Source organism: Bemisia tabaci, chromosome 2 (genome assembly GCF_918797505.1).
Source record: "Bemisia tabaci chromosome 2, PGI_BMITA_v3".
Taxonomy (NCBI): domain Eukaryota; kingdom Metazoa; phylum Arthropoda; class Insecta; order Hemiptera; family Aleyrodidae; genus Bemisia; species Bemisia tabaci.
This window is the reverse complement of record NC_092794.1, coordinates 35,975,765-35,993,434: the sequence shown is the minus strand read 5'-3', so window position 1 is coordinate 35,993,434 and position 17,670 is coordinate 35,975,765. Positions and strand designations below refer to the sequence as shown.

The following is a 17,670-nucleotide window of genomic DNA, read 5'->3' as shown; positions in this document are numbered from 1 at the left end:
AATGAATGTCGATTTTTTCATTCGATTCTTATGGTCCAATTGCTCCCGGCTCGAGGGAGATTGGATAAATGAGAGTCGGATAAGAAAATCTTTTCATTCTTTTCGGTCGTTCTCTTGTCAACGCGGGCCTAAGAGAACACGAAGCGCCCTCTCGGGGTTGGGCCGCGTAGCGGACAGGGGTCATAACCCCCGAGTAAAGTATAAGGACGAACTACGGGGGATAGGTATTTATGGCTCCAAGACTACTTTTGAGGGGATAATTCGGCGCCTTCGCCAAGCACCCGGTTAGCTCAGATGGTAGAGCAACTCACTGGTATATCCGCGGGTTCAAATCTCCACCGAGCCTTGGATATTTTATGCTGAATTGGTAAGTCAAATTAATTCTTAATTGATATGTGCATGTCTCTTGTGTTTAATTCATCTGGGTCTTTTGTGTCTAACATAATGTATCCGAATAATAATTGTCTGATGTACATTCAGAAAACTTGTGCACCTCACAACTAGAGGGCGCCAGTACCCAGAAAACTTGTACACTGCACAAGTAGAATGCGCTACTAACCAGGAAGAAGAAAGATAAATATTTTTACAAAATATTTGAAAGATATTTCGCCGACAATATTCCCAAAATATTCCTCAGTAAATATATATTTCATGTTGCAACAGGCAACAATATTGCCAAAACAATTGGTCAACATTGATAAAATATTTATCAAATATATTATCAATATTTCCTTGACAATATTGCTGCAATATTGTCATGGGGCCGGACAACAAAATACTGCAGCAATATTTTTGAAATATTTCCGTGTTGGGCGGGAAAGTAATCTCCATCGCTGTTCATATGATCCATAGGAATATTATTTGACTTAATTGCGAGAGGTAAATATTTTCCTGAAATTAATAAACATTCTCGGAGAAAACCTACTTCAGTAAAATTTGTAGAATCTTCAGTAAATTCTTTTTCCTAAAATGATGAGCAACAGTAAAGAGCGAAGTATTTATTTACCGTTTTAAAGGAATTCATCTCCGTAAAGAAAAAATCAGACAAGTGCACTGCACAAGTTTGCAATCATTTTAAGCAGGTAGCATCCATCTGAGGGAACAGAGTTTTCATAGGTCCTACCCATGTTTAACTCCTTTTGCAAAACCCTTTAATCAAGGCAACTTATGACCACCTCTTTCCTTTGAACAACTAATTTGATTTCTCAGAAGTCCTACTTTTCTATTTCTGTCTGATCCTTTGCTCCTGCCCTCAAGTTTCAGATCTTTACGTAGTGGTAATTCACTTTGACTTGGAGAAATAGGTGGCTGAAGTCGGCTAGGATTGGAATTCTGGAGAGGCCCGTAGAATTCTTGTTTGAATTGTAGGCAGAGTAATAAATATATTTCAGTCTCATGAATGAAGGAGAAGCGTTTTCTGTAGGAGTTCTTGATCCTACTTCAAGCCCTAAAATATTCCATGATGGAAAAAAATACAGTTGTCAAGGTCGATGAAAAGGAGGTTGGTACAATCACCCAATTCGGCGCCATGTTGATGACGTACTAGTGGGACCTCGAGTAGCGCGAAGTTTGAATTGAGACGTCTCGTGCGAGTTGCGCGCACACTTTCTTATGCACACATTATTTATTGTAACAGAATATGAAAATATACATTATTTGAACACATTTTATTAATATCACGATATTTTTAATTGGTTCTTTTCTCCAAAGCCCCAAAATTTTTGGGGGGTCGTGGTCCCTACAATTTTGGGTTAACAGGAGTCGTGTGGAACATCAACGAAAAGGTATTGATCTCTTCTCTTAGGGGACTTTTAGATTTGGAACATCAGATAATTTTGACACCTACAGTCTCTAATTGAAATTTGCGCAAGATAGGTCCCAGAATTCCCCGTGACTCCAAATAATGGGGACTTAAGGAAAAAGTACCCCCCCCCCTTACATCCCCCTAAAATGGGGTTTCGGGGGGCTGAAAATATTTCCATTGAATTCTTTGGGGTCAATTATCCCCTGAAAATTTTCGTCCGAAGCTCACTTCTCGGCCGTTTCCGAGAAAAAGATAGTGAATGGGTGCTCTGGAACACCACAAGTAGCATATCAAAACAGGCAGTTCGAACTGCGCGACAGATCGAGGTCCCACTAGTACGTCATCAATAGACCCATTTAGTCTTACGTCACTGCCAGCATTGATTTTTTCGACTACGGTCTCGGGTTCCAGACAATTGGCTATCCTTGTTGCACTAATGGTGTTTCCCCGTAAGAAACGACTTTCAAATTTCAAAACGAATTTTCGACCTTTTAAACGCCGGGAGCCACTAAGGTCACTCCTGAAATCGACTCTAAAGCGTCAAAATAGGGGGGTCCGACCTTTTAAACGCCTTAAATCGACAAATTTCACCTGAGTAATCGTAGTCGAAAACAGGTCTAAAATCATCAGTCTGTCTCTCTCTCTACGGCCATTTAGCTGTTTACAGACAAGATTGAGGTTAGAATTATCGTGAATTTTTACATTTTTCTCGTTGAAACTCATGATATTCCCTCTTAACAAGTAAAATTTATCAAGAAAAGTTAGTTTCCAGTATTATCAAACTATTTCTGTGCGCTCATGGATCGACAGAGTCTTAATTAGTGATGAGTATGGCTTCAAGGTGAAGCGTTACCATATTACGTACAGCATTTTTTCAATCAACGCTCAGTCTAGCCTTAATGCGGTGATTGTTGTCAATTTTTTCCTCTCTACTGCACGACCTTACGCTCATGAACGGAGACAGTAAAAGAAAAGTGATGACTTGAGTTTTTCTTACTCTGAATCTCATGGTTTTGTATCTCTGTCTTCGAAATCATCGGGGGTCGTCTTGCTCCCCAGCTATGCAGATTTCTTCAGATCGCTCGCTAAGTCTGCCTCCTATGTGAAGTCTAATCATGCTTTAGTTTTGACCAGTAAGATACTCTTTGCTTCAGCATACTTAAAAGTGTATTCTGCAGTTGGAAAACACAATGTTTTTCTTGCAGCGTCCAAACTACATTTTTCTCATTTGACGGCTAACAAGAGCTTATGATGTGAGCGACTGCACAGCATAATAGATCAGATCATCCAGGACATCATCATGCTTTTCCAGAACTCTTGTTGTTTATAAGATCAATGGGCTCCATGGATTAATGTGTAACATTGTTGTGGAAAAGCGCGTCGATAGTCCGTCGGTGCATCGGAAGAGGATTCTCATTCACTTCAAGCCTGTTCCTTTATTAAATTATTCATTCCCAGAATGTACAGCAAACGCCATCTCCTATGGTAAGTACATAAACCAGCTAATAAGTTTTGAAAGTCAACTTCCCCCATGACTTGATAGATTTTTCCACTTATGACTGAAATTTGAAACTTGAATTTGAAAATTCGACTAAAAATTCGAGTTCCCCATTGAAAAACACTCCCGTGTACCTAGTTTCACTTTACCTTTCACTCACCTTTTTCACGCGCTAGAATCATTGTCCCGAGCAACAGTCAGCAACAGTCAGGAGCGACATGGCAACGATGTAATAAGCTCTAAATAATTGCCGTAACGTTGAGGTTTTTCCAAAAACGACTTTTTTTGTTTTGATTGAATAGTTCACACGTTGCAGATGGCAAGAATTCTGAAATTCGCATATTTTTGTGCAAGATTAACGCCATTAACGATGCCAAACAAAATGCTGTACACGATAACTAACAGGGCGTCAAGCATACACACACACACACACACACACACACACACACACACACACACACACACACTAATATCAGCTCGTAAAATACATTCGAAGTGTGGGTTAGGGAAAATTTTTTCTTATTCCGATACTCTCGGATGTGCTACTGAATATTCCGTGAAAAAAAACACCAAAATTATCTTTACTGTTAGAGATAAGCTTAAAAAACAGCTTATTTCCATCCTGTCCCATTCCATTCTGTCCCGTTCCATCCTAAACCCATATGTTTTCATCCTGTCCCACAGAGTGGAAAACTGTTACAACTGAGACTTGCTTGTTTAAGCCCTGTAGTCGCTCTTTTCTACCGATTTAAGTGAAACTTGCTACCCCGGGGTATTTTTCAATGAGGAACTCGAATTTTTAGTCTACTTTTCAAAATTCAAAAATCAAAGATGGCGGACATGACCTACAATGCTATCGCAGCGCCTAATCAACTGAGACTTATTTGTTTAAGCCCTGTAGGCGCTCTTATCGACCGATTTAAGTGAAACTAGGTACACGGGAGTGTTTTTCAATGGGGAACTCGAATTTTTAGTCGAATTTTCAAAATTCGAAAATCCAAGATGGCGGACGGGGCCTAAAATGCTATCTCAGCACCTAATCAGTCGATTAAAGTGAAACTTGGTATCCGGGGGTATTTTTCAATGGGGAGCTTGAATTTTTTGTCGAATTTCCAAGATTCGAAAATCTAAGATGGTGGCCGTGGCTTAAAACACTATTTCGATGACTAATTAATTGATTTTAATGAAACTGGACTGGAAAACCTTGGTATTAGGTAAAGAAAGGAAATTTTAATAGGGGTGCAATAGGGTTTCTTATGTATCTTAAGCTACGAAATCGAAGAATTCCTGGGTTTTTTCCATCATGCACAGATTCTCCCGGAAAATCGACTCTTCTGGAAAAGCTAGATTATTAAGGAAAATTCCGATGTCTCCAGAAAAATTCCGAACTTTCCTAGGATAAATCGCACTGAGAGGTACAGGTAAATGGAAAAGTTCTTCAGAATCAGCGCCAAAAATCTACTCCAAAACCATTGGCAAATCTTCGGAAAATAAAAAAAAAAAAAAAAAAAAAAAAAAAAAAAAACAATTGACCGGTGTAATTTTTATGTTAATTTAAGTCCTCAATTTTTTCCTGGCTTTACCTCCACTTCAGCGAGTATACGCTCACTCGAAGTTTTAAAATTTGGTGTTTTTGATCCATTTGGTATTGCAATATTCCAAGAAATAAAAGCCTCTACTCGTGTTAAAGGAAAACAGTGCGCATTTTGATAAACAGACCGAACTGCCTGAAAGACGAGCAGAATAAGCTCCAGATATCTTTCATGATGGATGAATTTTTTCTCAATTTTTTTGGTTCCGCAAGATACGGAAGGGTTACATGTTTTCAATTATGCTTTCATTTAGTGCTCGACGATGCTTTTATGACAATTGTGTTCAATTTTCAATTAAAAATATTATACCCCACCTCTTAGATGAAAATTTGGGAAATCAGGCAAAATTAGAGCAAATTTTGGGAAGTGATACACTTGACGGTGGAAATTCGAGTTTAAGCCCAACTATAAAGCTTGACGAGCTATATTTCCTAAGTCTACACCTAATGATAGTCAAAATAAAGTTTGGTTTGCCCAAAAATTCACAAAAAAATTTTGGGAGGAAATAGAACTTGGAATTTGATCCTTATTTGAATTCACCCACCTACGCAATTGCGAGAAACCAATTAACAGTAACGAAAAACGATTTTATAGAAAATGAAGGAAATCTGGTAACCTTATGGTGGCGAAGAGACTGTGGAGCAACCCCCCCCCCCCCTCTCTCCCTCCTCAAGTAATGTCTTTGCGTCAAGTTTTACAAAAGTCTTGCTCATGTAAGCAGCTCATGGTCCCATTCTCCGAAAGTAACATGAAAAATAAGCTGAAAATAAGTTATCAGGGATCCGCCATTTCCAATAGTCATGAAAAAGTGGGACAAAATCGTATTAAAACTTATTTTGCTCTAATATCTTAAAACATGTAATCCTTTACAAAACTTACTTGAGAAAAGGGTTATTTACTATGTACTGATGTCGGAAAAGCTCTGTATTCAGAGAAAAGAAGACGCGTGATGCGCGATGACCGACCCCTCCTATTGACTCGGCGCTCTCACATTGGAGTATATCGCCTTTTGCTTGTTTTTATGTATTACTAATAAAAAGAAGGGCTTATATTACTAGAGAAAAGTATTTAGGCAATACGTTCAATTCATAATTATTCTTAGAACTGTGCATTGTTGAGATTAGACCAAGACAAATATTGAGATTAAATCCTTAATCCACCGTAAGTTCACTTTGAATTTTATCCATGACCCTATATTCCCCGGTAAACAAAGTCGCTTAGAAGGGTCTCTAAGCATGAAAATGGTGATGGCTAAAATGAACAAAGTACCCTATCTTCTAATCATTTCCTTACCCCTACATTTCCTTTAGTACCAAGTTTGAAATTTTGTCTGAAGATGGCTGTAAGTTCCACATATGGAATATAAGTCAGTAAACCAACAGAAGAAGAAGAAGAGATTAAACCAAGACAAGCGGCTGTTTCGTTGATAACACTGTACTGCGCCGCCGCGCGCGTCCCGGGCAGGCAGCGCAGCGCGCGGATGTGCCTCAGAACGGCCGGCTCCCCGTCCCCCGATGGTTTTTCCCGTTTCACACCTTCAATATCGATCCCACAGAAAAATTCATAAGAACCATTTTTGTTCCTAATAAAATTTCCCATCTTCCTACTGTAAAAAAATGGGGTTGTTGCGTGCATTTTTTTTTAATTCAGTTTCTAAAAGTTGGTGATGTGCTGATTGTTAAGGTATTTTTTTTTAAATTTTCTGATGATTAGAGCATGGAGAAAAAGCGTCGAAAGTTGAGAAACGGTTTGGAACGGGGTTCCTTCCCGCGCCTCGAAATCTCGTGACTCACGTGCGTTGTGACGTCACAACGCATGGCCACGGGTTTTTGCTATCTAAACTGCGTGCTAATATGAGTTTTTTAAAAGATCAGGAAAAATCGAGTTTTCCGACTAAACTCATTTTTTTTTTATCTTGATGGATACCTGAAGATAAGATGAATCAATTACAGACTGGGTTTTTGGCTCTTCACGACGATTTCTGGGTCGGAAAGTGAGTTGAAAATCGCTCCTTTTCAGTTTTCGTCACGGAGCGGAGGAGCCGTTCGGCGGTGCGCAGCAGCCGGCCCTGCTCGGGTTTCTCCGGCAGCGTCCGCTCATCATCGTAGCCAATTGGAGCTCGAGATGAACTATGCCTAACCTAACCTCCACTAGATAAACACGCGGTCAAGATGTGGGTAATGCAAAGACAAAAAGACGGAGTGCTCGTATCTAAAAGCACGGGGAAAAAGTGAAGCCTGGTTAGGCGCTGGGTGCTTAAGTGAGTGTGTAAATGAGCGCGGGAATCCATGGCGGCAAACGGAAATTTGATTTGAACTTGTCCTCTAAATTTTTCCACATTTCTTCTTCGAAACGTATTTAAAATGCCTAAAACGAATATATTAGGAACGTTGGGACTGCTTTCCTCGGTAACAGGCAGTAATCTCAGATAAAGTTAGTTTTTCTTCTGCTCATGGTGGTTCTGCAGGTTCAAACAGGCCGTTACGGTTCTAGATGACCGTTACTCCCAAATGAAATTAATCGGTCGACGACGGACCGAAGCTAACCTAAAGTTAAAAAAATATGAGTGGGTAAGTGAATTTGGGCAAAAATCAACCTAGAATACTTAGTTTCCGCAATTTTATTTAGTTCCCGCCCTACATTTGAATTTCAAACTTGTCCCGATTTCGCCGCCAATCCTCCAGCCAATCGTAGAGGTGGTTGAAAAGAAGCTTCATTTTTTGCTTTTAGCGCTCCGTCTTTATGTCTTTGGTAATGGCGGCGAGGAGAAACTCCCGCGTAGTTTGACCAACTGTACGGCAGCCAATGAAAATCGTTTATTTTTAACTTGAATTTGATGGAACTTTGACGGGCTTTTCCGGGCTTAAGGACTTGATTTTTGACTTTTTGAACGTTACCATAGTTTTTATCGCGAAAAGTTCTATGACTACATATTTTTTATTCTCAAATCCCTCACCCATGCAACAACCCCATTATGCTAACATTAGCCATTCAGTAGTTATTCAAAATTTGGGGGCCCCCCTACCACCCCAGGGGGCTCAGATTTTTGGGGTTTATGTCCAGAGCCGGATTTACCTACAGGGCACTGGGGCACTTGCCCATAGCGGCAAATTTTGGCACTGGATTAATTGAAAGTTAAAGCGAGAAAAAAGGAAAAAATGGAGACAGTGACGCAGCGAAGTGAACAGATGAGCGGCAAAATGTATGAAGGAAGGGAGTTGACGCTTGACGGGAGCGGCAAAGCTGCCGCCCCTTAGGTCCGGCCTTGAGCGCTAGGATGATCGTTCGTTGGAGTGATACTAAACAACACGGCAATTTTAAACATCGAGGCAGACTTGATCATCAATTTAGACGTTGATGCTCTGGTTGACAGCTTTGCTAAACTGAAAACCCGGAGAAAAACTGTTTAACCTGATCTTCCGAAAATACATTGCAACTAATACATTGAGCTACACTAGCTTCAACTTTGTCTCCACATTTTATTTTTGTCTCATCCATCCATTCCATTTTACATATTCGCGGCGCATTTTGAAGCAGCTACGCGCACGCGCCCAGGCGGCGCACGAGGGGGGGGGCGGCAAGATGAGATGGCGTGGGAAGTTTGGAGTGCGGAGAGGGGGAGGGGGAGGAGGGGATACCGTTGACAATATAGTGGCGAGATATTGCAGACCCAGGGGCGGCAAAATGTAGCTTGTCCAGGGGCGGCAAAAAGCTAAATCCGGCCCTGTCTATGTCTAAATCCAATGTGTATAGGGTAAAGATGAATCCCTGAAATTTTCATGCTTTCTTCCAGAAGTGCACGATTCTTATGATATTATCCACTTATTGGCCCCGCTAACTAAGCTTTTCAATCAGAATGCGATACAGATGTATGTAGGATATGAAACATTCACACAGAACTTACTTAACCTGCAACGAGAAATCGTGATGTCAACATCGGCAGCGTGGCGGTAGCACAGGTTAGTCCAGATCGCTAACATCGGCGGAAGAGCGTGAGTAGTTTTGTGAGCGCCATTGGCGGGAAAGTCTATGGGCATTTAAAACTAGGAACCAAAACTGACATTTTGGCTATTTGCAGCAGATTTTCGGCGGGAAAATACTTCTTTTTCAGATTTTTGTGGGATGAAACGTTCCGAAGAATTCAAGAATTAGTTTCTCAGTAGAATTTATGTGGTTCAATATTTCCAGATTAAAAGATGCAGCACTTTCCCCTTAATTTGGAATGTCTATCTCTCATCTATTCTGGATGAATCGATCTTCACCGCCAGATTATAATATATCATATTTTTGAAGTTTAAAGCCTTAGAAACCGAAAATCAAAGCAAAATGAGACTTTTGGTTCCTAGTTTTGAATTCCCGCCAGGCCCCCTATAAGAGCAGTTAATTGCTACCAACTTTTATAGGAATATTGAAACAGAAAACTTAGCGCAACAGTACTTGATAAAATCTTATTTGATCAAAACCATTATTACACATTACTATTTGTTGAGGTAGCTTAATTAAAGCAGTGGATAATATGTAAAAAAAGGAAGGCATTGAAGAGAGTTAAGATGACCGAACAGTGATTTATTCTAGTTATCACATTATGTAAGAAAACCTGACTACGCTACAGCACGCAGTCTCACACGACTAGGTTAGTACTCCGTACTACCAACTTAACAGTTTTACACTGCATTGCCAACTTGCACTTCAACACTTCTCCTCAATTTGGCAATGTGAAAAAATGGAAGAAATTCATTTGAGGAAAAAATTGAAATGACAGATTGCTAAAAATTTAACACATAAAAACACTTCTCCTCAATCTGGCAATGAATAAAATTAAACACGAAAGTTAAAAAGATGTAAATTGAATTTTTTTTTTTTTTTTTTTTTTTTTTTTTTTTTATTATTTAAAAGATTCGCGTTTAAAAATAGAACTTTGCTTATAAGCCAAATATATTCAAGGAAAATTTTATTAGAATTTTACACTTTGAGACCGAAGCCATTTGCACAGAATTTCAACTTTGGATTAGGAATCGGCTTTGTTAACACATCTGCGACCATTTGCTCATCAGGAACGTAATTGAGGATGATTTGTTTGTTTTCAACTTGTTCTCGAATGTAATGGTGACGTACATCTATGTGTTTTGTCCGCCTATGATGAACTGGATTCTCTGCAAGTGCCAGGGTACTTTGATTGTCACAGTTGAGTGTGATTGGTCCAGATATTCCGGTTAATTCTTCAAGAAGATTTTTGAGGTAGATTGCTTCTTTCGAGGCGTCGGAGAGCGACAGATATTCAGCCTCTGTACTGGAAAGAGCGACAGTGCGTTGCTTGTGACATTCCCAGGATACTGCACCATTTGAGAAAATGAAGACATTCCCAGAGAAGGATTTCCTTTTTTCATCGTTGTTGGCCCAATCTGAATCTGCAAACCCCATCAGATTGTTGTTTGATTTTTTGTAGGTAAGGCAGTGATTGGAAGTACCTTTTAGGTAACGAAGAATGCGTTTGGCACTGGTCCAATGTTGATGATTAGGCCGTTTTGAGAATTGACTAAGGAAGGTAACAGCATAAGAAATATCTGGTCTACTTGTGACGGAGAGATACAATAAGGAGCCAATGAGTTGCTCATAGGTTTTTTCTAAACTTGGATTGGCTGGTAGATCATCAAATTATGTTTTGATAATTGGAGTGGAGACTGGTTTGCAGTTGGTCATGTTGAATTTTTCGAGTAATTCTAAAATGTACTTTTCATGACTTAATTTAATTGTTTTAGATTTTTCATTTTGAGTGACAGCCATACCTAGACAATTAGATATTTTTCCTAAGTCTTTAAGGTTGAAAGATTTGAACAGTTTTTTCTTCAAGAATTTAGTTTCTTCCTGATCATTACTAAACGTGAAGAAGTCATCAACAAAAACTGCAATAATTGTTAATTTTTTGCCGTGTCTTTTATAATAGACACACGGTTCATGTTTAGAGCGTTGATGATTACTATTGATGAGAACTGAGTTTACTTGTGAGTTCCAAGAACGAGGTGCTTGTTTTAGACCGTAAACAGCTTTCTTGAGGCGTAACACTTTGTTTTCAGGAAGAATGAGACCTTCTGACGGTTTCACATAAATTTGTTCATTTAGTTCTCCGTGGAGAAATGCATTCATGGCATCAAAATGATAACAATTTAAATTGAAGTGTACAGATAAAGCAAATAGTAGTCTTAGTGTAGAGTGCCTTACCACAGGTGAAAACGTTTCTAAACAGTCTATACCGTAGCGTTGTGCACAACCTTTAATTACTAGCCTTGCTTTGTTTATTTGATGATGATCACTTGGATTAATTTTAGTTTTGAAAACCCATTTAGTCTCTGAAAGCTTTTGGTCATGGGGTTTATCTACGATTTCCCACGCATTGTTGTTTTCGAAGGATTGTAGTTCTTTTTCCATGGCTCGTTTCCATTCAGGATCTTTTAGAGCTTGTTTAGGTGTGTCGGGTATTTCTTGGTTGTTAGGATGAATTAAAGCTTGCCAAAGTTTGTAATCAGCAGTCCAGGCAGGAAGATTGTGAGGTCACGAGCGTTCTTGGACATCAGTTTCTGAAGTTAATTGCGGTTGAACAGCTTGAGAATCTGGTAATAATTCTGAAATAACGGTTGTGATTTGGTCAGAATTGATAGACTCGTACGATTCTTCATGTGAGCTGTTTTCTGATTAACTGATATCTTCTTCATCTTCTTCTGTGAGATCAGCAGTTTCTTCAAAAGATGTAGATTTCATTTTGTTTGAATTTTCTGCCAAATTTGTAACTTGTTCAATTTGTATTTTTGATTCATTTGTAATTGGTTTATTCTTTGTTTGAGATTCTTTTGTAGATTGTGGTGTCTGTTTGCTTGTAGATGCGACATCATTTTGTTCACTGAGTGTTTGAGAATCATCTGTAGATGTGCTGGAAAAGAATTGCGGTTCATTGTTGTAGTTGAGTGATGGATCTTTATTTAAAAATGAGGTTTCATCAAATATGACGTCTCTAGCTTTTGAAAAGACTGTAGGATTTTGCGGGTCGATAAGTCTATAGGCTTTACTATTCTCGCAAAAACCAACAAAAATCATGATTTTACTTTTAGCATCTAGTTTGTTTCTTTTAACTTTGGGTAAGTGACAATATGCTTTGTAGCCAAAAATTTTGAGATTCACTAAATTTGTGCGCTCACCTGACCACATTTCTTCTGGTGTATGGTCTGGAATTGCTCTGCTTGGAGATCGATTCTTGAGAAATGCAGCATGATTTACTGCTTCTGCCCAATATGATTTTGGAAGATTTGCATCAAACAGCATACATCTGGCTTTTTCGAGTAGCGTGCGATTCACCCTTTCTGCGACTCCATTCTGTTGAGGAGTGTAATCAACAGTAGTTAAATGGCGAACACCTATATCATCGAAAAAATTATGAAATTTAGAATTATCATATTCTTTGCCATTATCAGAACGTAGGCATTTAATGGATCGATCTGATCGTTTCTCAACTAAGTTTTGGAAGATTCGAAATTTGTTAAATACTTCACTTTTAGCTTTGAGAAAATATACCCAGGTTTTTCAAGTAAAGTCATCGGTAAAAGTTAGAATGTACTTTGCTCCATTGTGTGACGGTACAGGCATTGGGCCACACAAATCAGTATGAATAATTTCTAATTTGGCTTTGGCTCGAGAAGAAGATTTGCCGAGGGGCAATGATGTTTGTTTTCCTAGAACACACTGAGCGCACGGTTTGTTTACTCGAGAGTTTTGATATGTGATGCCATCAGCTAGACTATTTTTAAGAAGATTCATGGAGCGCATATTTAAGTGACCAAGTCTGCGATGCCATACGGTTTGGTTGTCCTGCAACGCTAAGTTTGCTGAAGTAAAGGAAACTTCAGTTTGCTGTTGAGGAAACTCACTGGATTGAACATCTACTTTATAAACACCATGAAATAGAGATGCTGTTGCAATAATATCTCCATCAGAATTGATGATTGTTCCTCCTTCATCATCAAAGAGGACAGATAAACCTTTGGAGATTAATCGGCTTACAGATAACAAATTGACAGTTAAATCAGGCACATACAACACATCATGAACTTCAATCGGTTCTGTGGATCCTTGCAACTTAATCAAACAATTACCTTGACCTTGTGATTTAATGACCGTGTTACTGGCAGTAGTGATACATTCTGGTGGTAAAGTTTGAAATTTAGTGAGGATCTCACGATAGCATGTCATATGCTGCTTGCTGACGCCAGAGTCTAGAAACCATTCATTACAACTAAAATTAAAAGATGCTAGTGCTGTGAAAAAAGAGTGTTTAGGTTTCTTTTTCCCATGTTGTTGATTTGTTTTTATGTCTGAGTCTTTGCCATTAGAGTGAGATGAGGATGATGCTGAGGCATTGTTAGTGGATGTGTTTGACTCACCATTTCCTTTGGGTTTCTTACGGCAGTTAACAGTGCGATGACCTAATAAACCACGATAATTACATTTAATAGTTTTGTAGGGTCGTTTACCAGTCAAGAAGGCTTGCGCATTTTCTTCTACTTTCTTATCGGCATGGTCTAGAAGCTTACTCTTGATAAGGTCAGACGTGATTTTAGTCTGAGAATACTCTAGAGCTAGGACCATTGCATCAAAATCTGCAGTTAAACCACTAAGAAGAATAACACCGATAAATTCATCATCGAGTGGGGCACTGATGTCGTTCAGTTGTTGAGACAAATTTAAAACTTCTGAAATATAATCCGTCATAGTGGGGAAATTTTCAAGACGAACATTGAAGAGGTTTCTTAACAACCTTAAACGACGAGATAGACCAGAGCTTTCATAGGCTTTTTGAAGTTTTTGCCATGCTTGACTGGGGGTTTCAGTATTGCGAACATGCACAATGCAACATGGTTCGATCATGAGATTAATCTTTGCTGAAGCCTTCCGTTGTTTCAGTTTGGTAGCTGAGTTGTTAGAAAGTGAATCATTACCTTCTTGTGTAGGATCTGTTACATCCCAGAGATCATCATAGTTTAGGAAATTGAACATCTGGAACTTCCAAGTTGACCAATTTTCTTGACCTTTGAGTTTCTGGAAGGTGGGCAAGGGAGCCGCTCCAGCAGCCATAGTGGAGTCAGAAGTTTGCTGAGGCTGTGATGCAGGCAGCTTGTCGTTAGTTTCTGATTGATCCTCCAAAGTTGATTCCACTGATTGATCGTCGTCGTCAGTCGTCATAGAGGATTTTTCAGTATTTTCTGAAGAAATCTGCTTCAGGACCGGTACGCGGCACGAGGTGTAGGCTCACGGACATGATACGGCGACGGAACGAAAAAACAAACTCGCGATCGCAAACTGAACAACGCGTAAATTTTACTTACAAGGGCACATAACCTGTTGAGGTAGCTTAATTAAAGCAGTGGATAATATGTAAAAAAAGGAAGGCATTGAAGAGAGTTAAGATGACCGAACAGTGATTTATTCTAGTTATCACATTATGTAAGAAAACCTGACTACGCTACAGCACGCAGTCTCACACGACTAGGTTAGTACTCCGTACTACCAACTTAACAGTTTTACACTGCATTGCCAACTTGCACTTCAACACTATTTATACTTCCTTTGAGCTTTACAATCAGATTCAAGAGGAAATTTCTATCGATCCGGTCAAGTTCTTTCACTACTGGTAGTGCCATCAATTTTCTAAAGTTGCCTACCCATAGCAAAATTACTTGTGCTTTCTCAGCATTGGCTAGATTGGATGTTAGCGATCTGGACTAATCTGTGGGCGGTAGTACGCAGGTCGGCTTCGGCGCCGCCATCTTCCCGTCTATGACGCACAGATTTGAAGATTCACAGCGGTCGGTTCAAACGCGTTTGGAGGACCTCTAAAAAGAAAGCGATATATCTCCGCGGAGACAGTTTTTCTTGAAATTTTAACACGCGCATCATTCTTCTCGTACCAAAAACTGAAGGATTCCACTATTTACAGGCAAATCCCTCGCAAGCTTAACTGACTCATTATTACAGTAGCTGACAAACTTATTGTCAGGCCGCTTCGGTCTCCGATCAGAGTCTACAGAAAGGAAACACCATGCACCAAACAGTTTATGATGGAGTGCATAATTTTCTGTCAGCTCTTCCTTCGGAGCTCGGAGCAGAATCTCTGTATAACATTCGACTCGCCAGAGAGAGATCAAGGTAGGGATGGTCAAATATTTGATACTCGAGTTAACGACACCGAGAAAATAGCATCACAATCGAATGTTGGTGAAATTATTCAAATATTCAATTACTATTAGGTCAATATTCGAAGAGGCAAAACTGCGGTTTTCTGGTGATTCCCCTCCAATAGTTTGAAATTTAGGGTTAGGCCCTCTACACCTTCATACCCTGGACTCCTGGAGTCCAAGGACCACCAATATGGTTTAAAATAGTCAAAAACCTGGGAAAAAAATTTAAAATTAAAAAATTGGAGCAATAATCGTAAACAATCGAGTATACGCTTTGAAGCAATGAAAATCGCAAGATTCAATTTCTAAAATAATCATATTCGAAGAGTTTCAAATATTCGAATAAGCACATTCGAATTCCATATTCGTCCATCCCCGTGTCACAGCTTTGGGGAGGAAAAGTCAATGGTGGCCCCACACATGTTGCTGACCCTATCGGCAACAATGGATGCTGCGACTTCTGTTTTTAGGAAACAAGATTCGACTCCGCAGGCTGAGATTTGGAGATGACAAAATCTGAGATTTTGACAAGCCTTGATCAAAAAATGATATGACGGCAGGCACAGTGAGATCTCAGTGATCAGCAAAGTTCTATTATACCGAAAAGAAAGAACATGAGACAAACGTAATTAGGTTATTACCTTCACTGCGTCGATTCCGATGAGCCGTTTCTGGCTATCCTGATCTTTGATGATGATAAATGGACGCCCGTATTCATCGAACGCTAATGAACCGGGAAACGCTGCCATTTTCACTAAAATTGTAATATGCTTCGAGAAAATCTCAATATATCCGGAGAGGCCAACGTGATCACTTGATCATTGAATTGAAAGCGTGCAATAGAAAGACTCTTGGACTAAGCCCAGAACAGGGACCAGTTCTATAGGACCCTGGACTCCCGTAAGAGTCAATTAAAAATTCGTGAGCAGGTACTAGTGCTGCTATCTCGCGTAGGATCCTTGCAACTCACTGCTGTTATCAGTTGTTGGACTTCATGAAAATCCGTAGGATCGCGTATAACTGCAAAAAATCGAATTTATCATCGTACCATAGCAGGCGGCATAACTATCCGGAACGAAAGGGGTCGAAAAACGCCAAAAATATACTTATTTTTCAAGAATTCAGCCGCCTTATGTGTTATTTTTCAATCTCCGGCTTAACCTCACTTTTGGAGCGGGCGATGGATGAGTCGAGGTTCGGGGGAAGGATCCTCTGAGTTGACTAGGATCCTACGCGAGAATGCGCTGCAATCACCCGCTCACAACAGAACGGCGTCCTATAGAACTCGTCCCTGCCCAAAACCACCCAAAACCAACTAACATTCACCGAAATCACTTCAGATAAACATTCAACGGCATCAGTGTCTATTTTTTTTTTTAAATGTTATTTTTTTTTTATGTTGGTTTGTTTTTTTTTGGCTCCGTATTTTTTTTCATGGTCGTTTTTTTTTCGACTTTTGACCACGAAATCACGCCATACGCCTGCTGTGTCCAGGTTTGGTTAGGTCCAGTTGCCCTATACTTTTCTGAGCCCGCCAGCTCTTTGCAAGATTGTCAAATGTAATAGTAGGGCCCAGCTAATTGCAGGGTTGCCAAATGTAAGCAGTGGTGCCAAAGAAGAGTCTAATGTTTTATAAGTGTAAAAGTCACTGCCACAGAGTGAGAGAGTTTAAGTATCAAAATTAATGTAACGAAAACGAACACAGGGTCGTCGTGCTCATGCTGGCCAGATGACTGATAAAATCACATGTGATCAGCTACAGTTAGAGTGTTACAGTTGGCTATTGCCGCCATTTTCATTTCTGAATGTAAACAATACCCGCTAGCTCCAGGTGGGCGGAGTTCAATCGTCGACATCGGCAGAAGTCGAATTCGAAAAAAGGGCAGACGTCGACTCGAAGCGAACGGGTCGAATGGTTCCGCGAACTGCCGCGAATGTCATGAACATTCGCCGGGGCGAGTTCGGACGAGTTTGTTATTGTTTCTCATTAAACTATAAACTAACCCCTTTTGAGGACGTAAGTAATCGTAATAGTACATCTACCTATTTAATAGTCAAGAACGTCTAATATTTTTCACTGAATAAATTTTCGCATGTCGTCGGATAAATTATTTTTTTGGCAGTGTGTCTGTTTAGTAGTAATTTCTTGCCTAGCCACTGCTGTTCATTGTCGGAACGGTGGGAAGTTAATCGAAGCTGTTCAATCCGGAAGTGTTTTTGAGTCAGTTTAAATTAATTAATTAATTTCTTTTTCAGTCTGAGCCCTAATTGAGTGGACACTCTACGACTTTCGCGTAGGTAGGTGGAAAAATCCACTTTTTGAGGAAAATGTACCTAGTCTTTCAGCAGTTCATAGATTATCTCCACTCGCTACCACGCCAAAGGAGCATATCATTGCGTCTGATCATTGAAGGTTTCTTGAGAACCAAGTTGATGAAAAATGCAGATGAAACTGTAGCTTTTCTTGTTCTTGAAAAACTTTAATGGCAGATTTTCTTATACAGCGAGGGAAACGTCTCTGCTCCATGGTCATAGTCGCCATGACTGAAGATT

At 39.7% G+C, this 17,670-nt stretch overlaps 2 protein-coding genes across 3 annotated transcripts in view; both read right to left on the bottom strand.

Annotated features, from left to right (window-relative positions):
- Positions 1-15,987, bottom strand: part of CCT5 (chaperonin containing TCP1 subunit 5) — a 90,488-nt gene extending 74,501 nt beyond the window's left edge. The window contains exon 1 of the mRNA XM_072297247.1: positions 15,759-15,987. Within this exon, the coding sequence (XP_072153348.1) occupies positions 15,759-15,866 (108 nt within the window). The 5' untranslated portion in view covers positions 15,867-15,987. The remainder of the gene's footprint in view (positions 1-15,758) is intronic.
- On the bottom strand, positions 9,746-15,752 carry LOC140224077 (uncharacterized). 2 transcript variants are annotated; one of them, XM_072297246.1, is made up of 3 exons: positions 13,036-15,752; positions 12,085-12,300; positions 9,746-11,819 (listed from the first exon to the last, which is right to left on the bottom strand). In XM_072297246.1, exons 1-3 carry the CDS (start codon positions 14,120-14,122, stop codon positions 11,647-11,649), a joined length of 1,476 nt encoding a protein of 491 aa, XP_072153347.1. In that variant the 5' UTR covers positions 14,123-15,752; the 3' UTR covers positions 9,746-11,646. The 2 variants fall into 2 exon arrangements, with proteins under 2 accessions (XP_072153347.1, XP_072153346.1); XM_072297245.1 differs by having other exon boundaries at positions 9,746-12,300.
- Positions 15,988-17,670: the final 1,683 nt, after the last annotated feature.

Bases quoted from the DNA above. Each gene is read 5' to 3' on its own strand.
- LOC140224077 (XM_072297245.1), bottom strand. From the start codon at position 14,122: ATGACGACTGACGACGACGATCAATCAGTGGAATCAACTTTGGAGGAT. The intron at 12,301-13,035 runs GTAATTGTTTGA...TCGATGATATAG, and splicing joins CATTAAATCACAAGGTCAAG to GTGTTCGCCATTTAACTACT.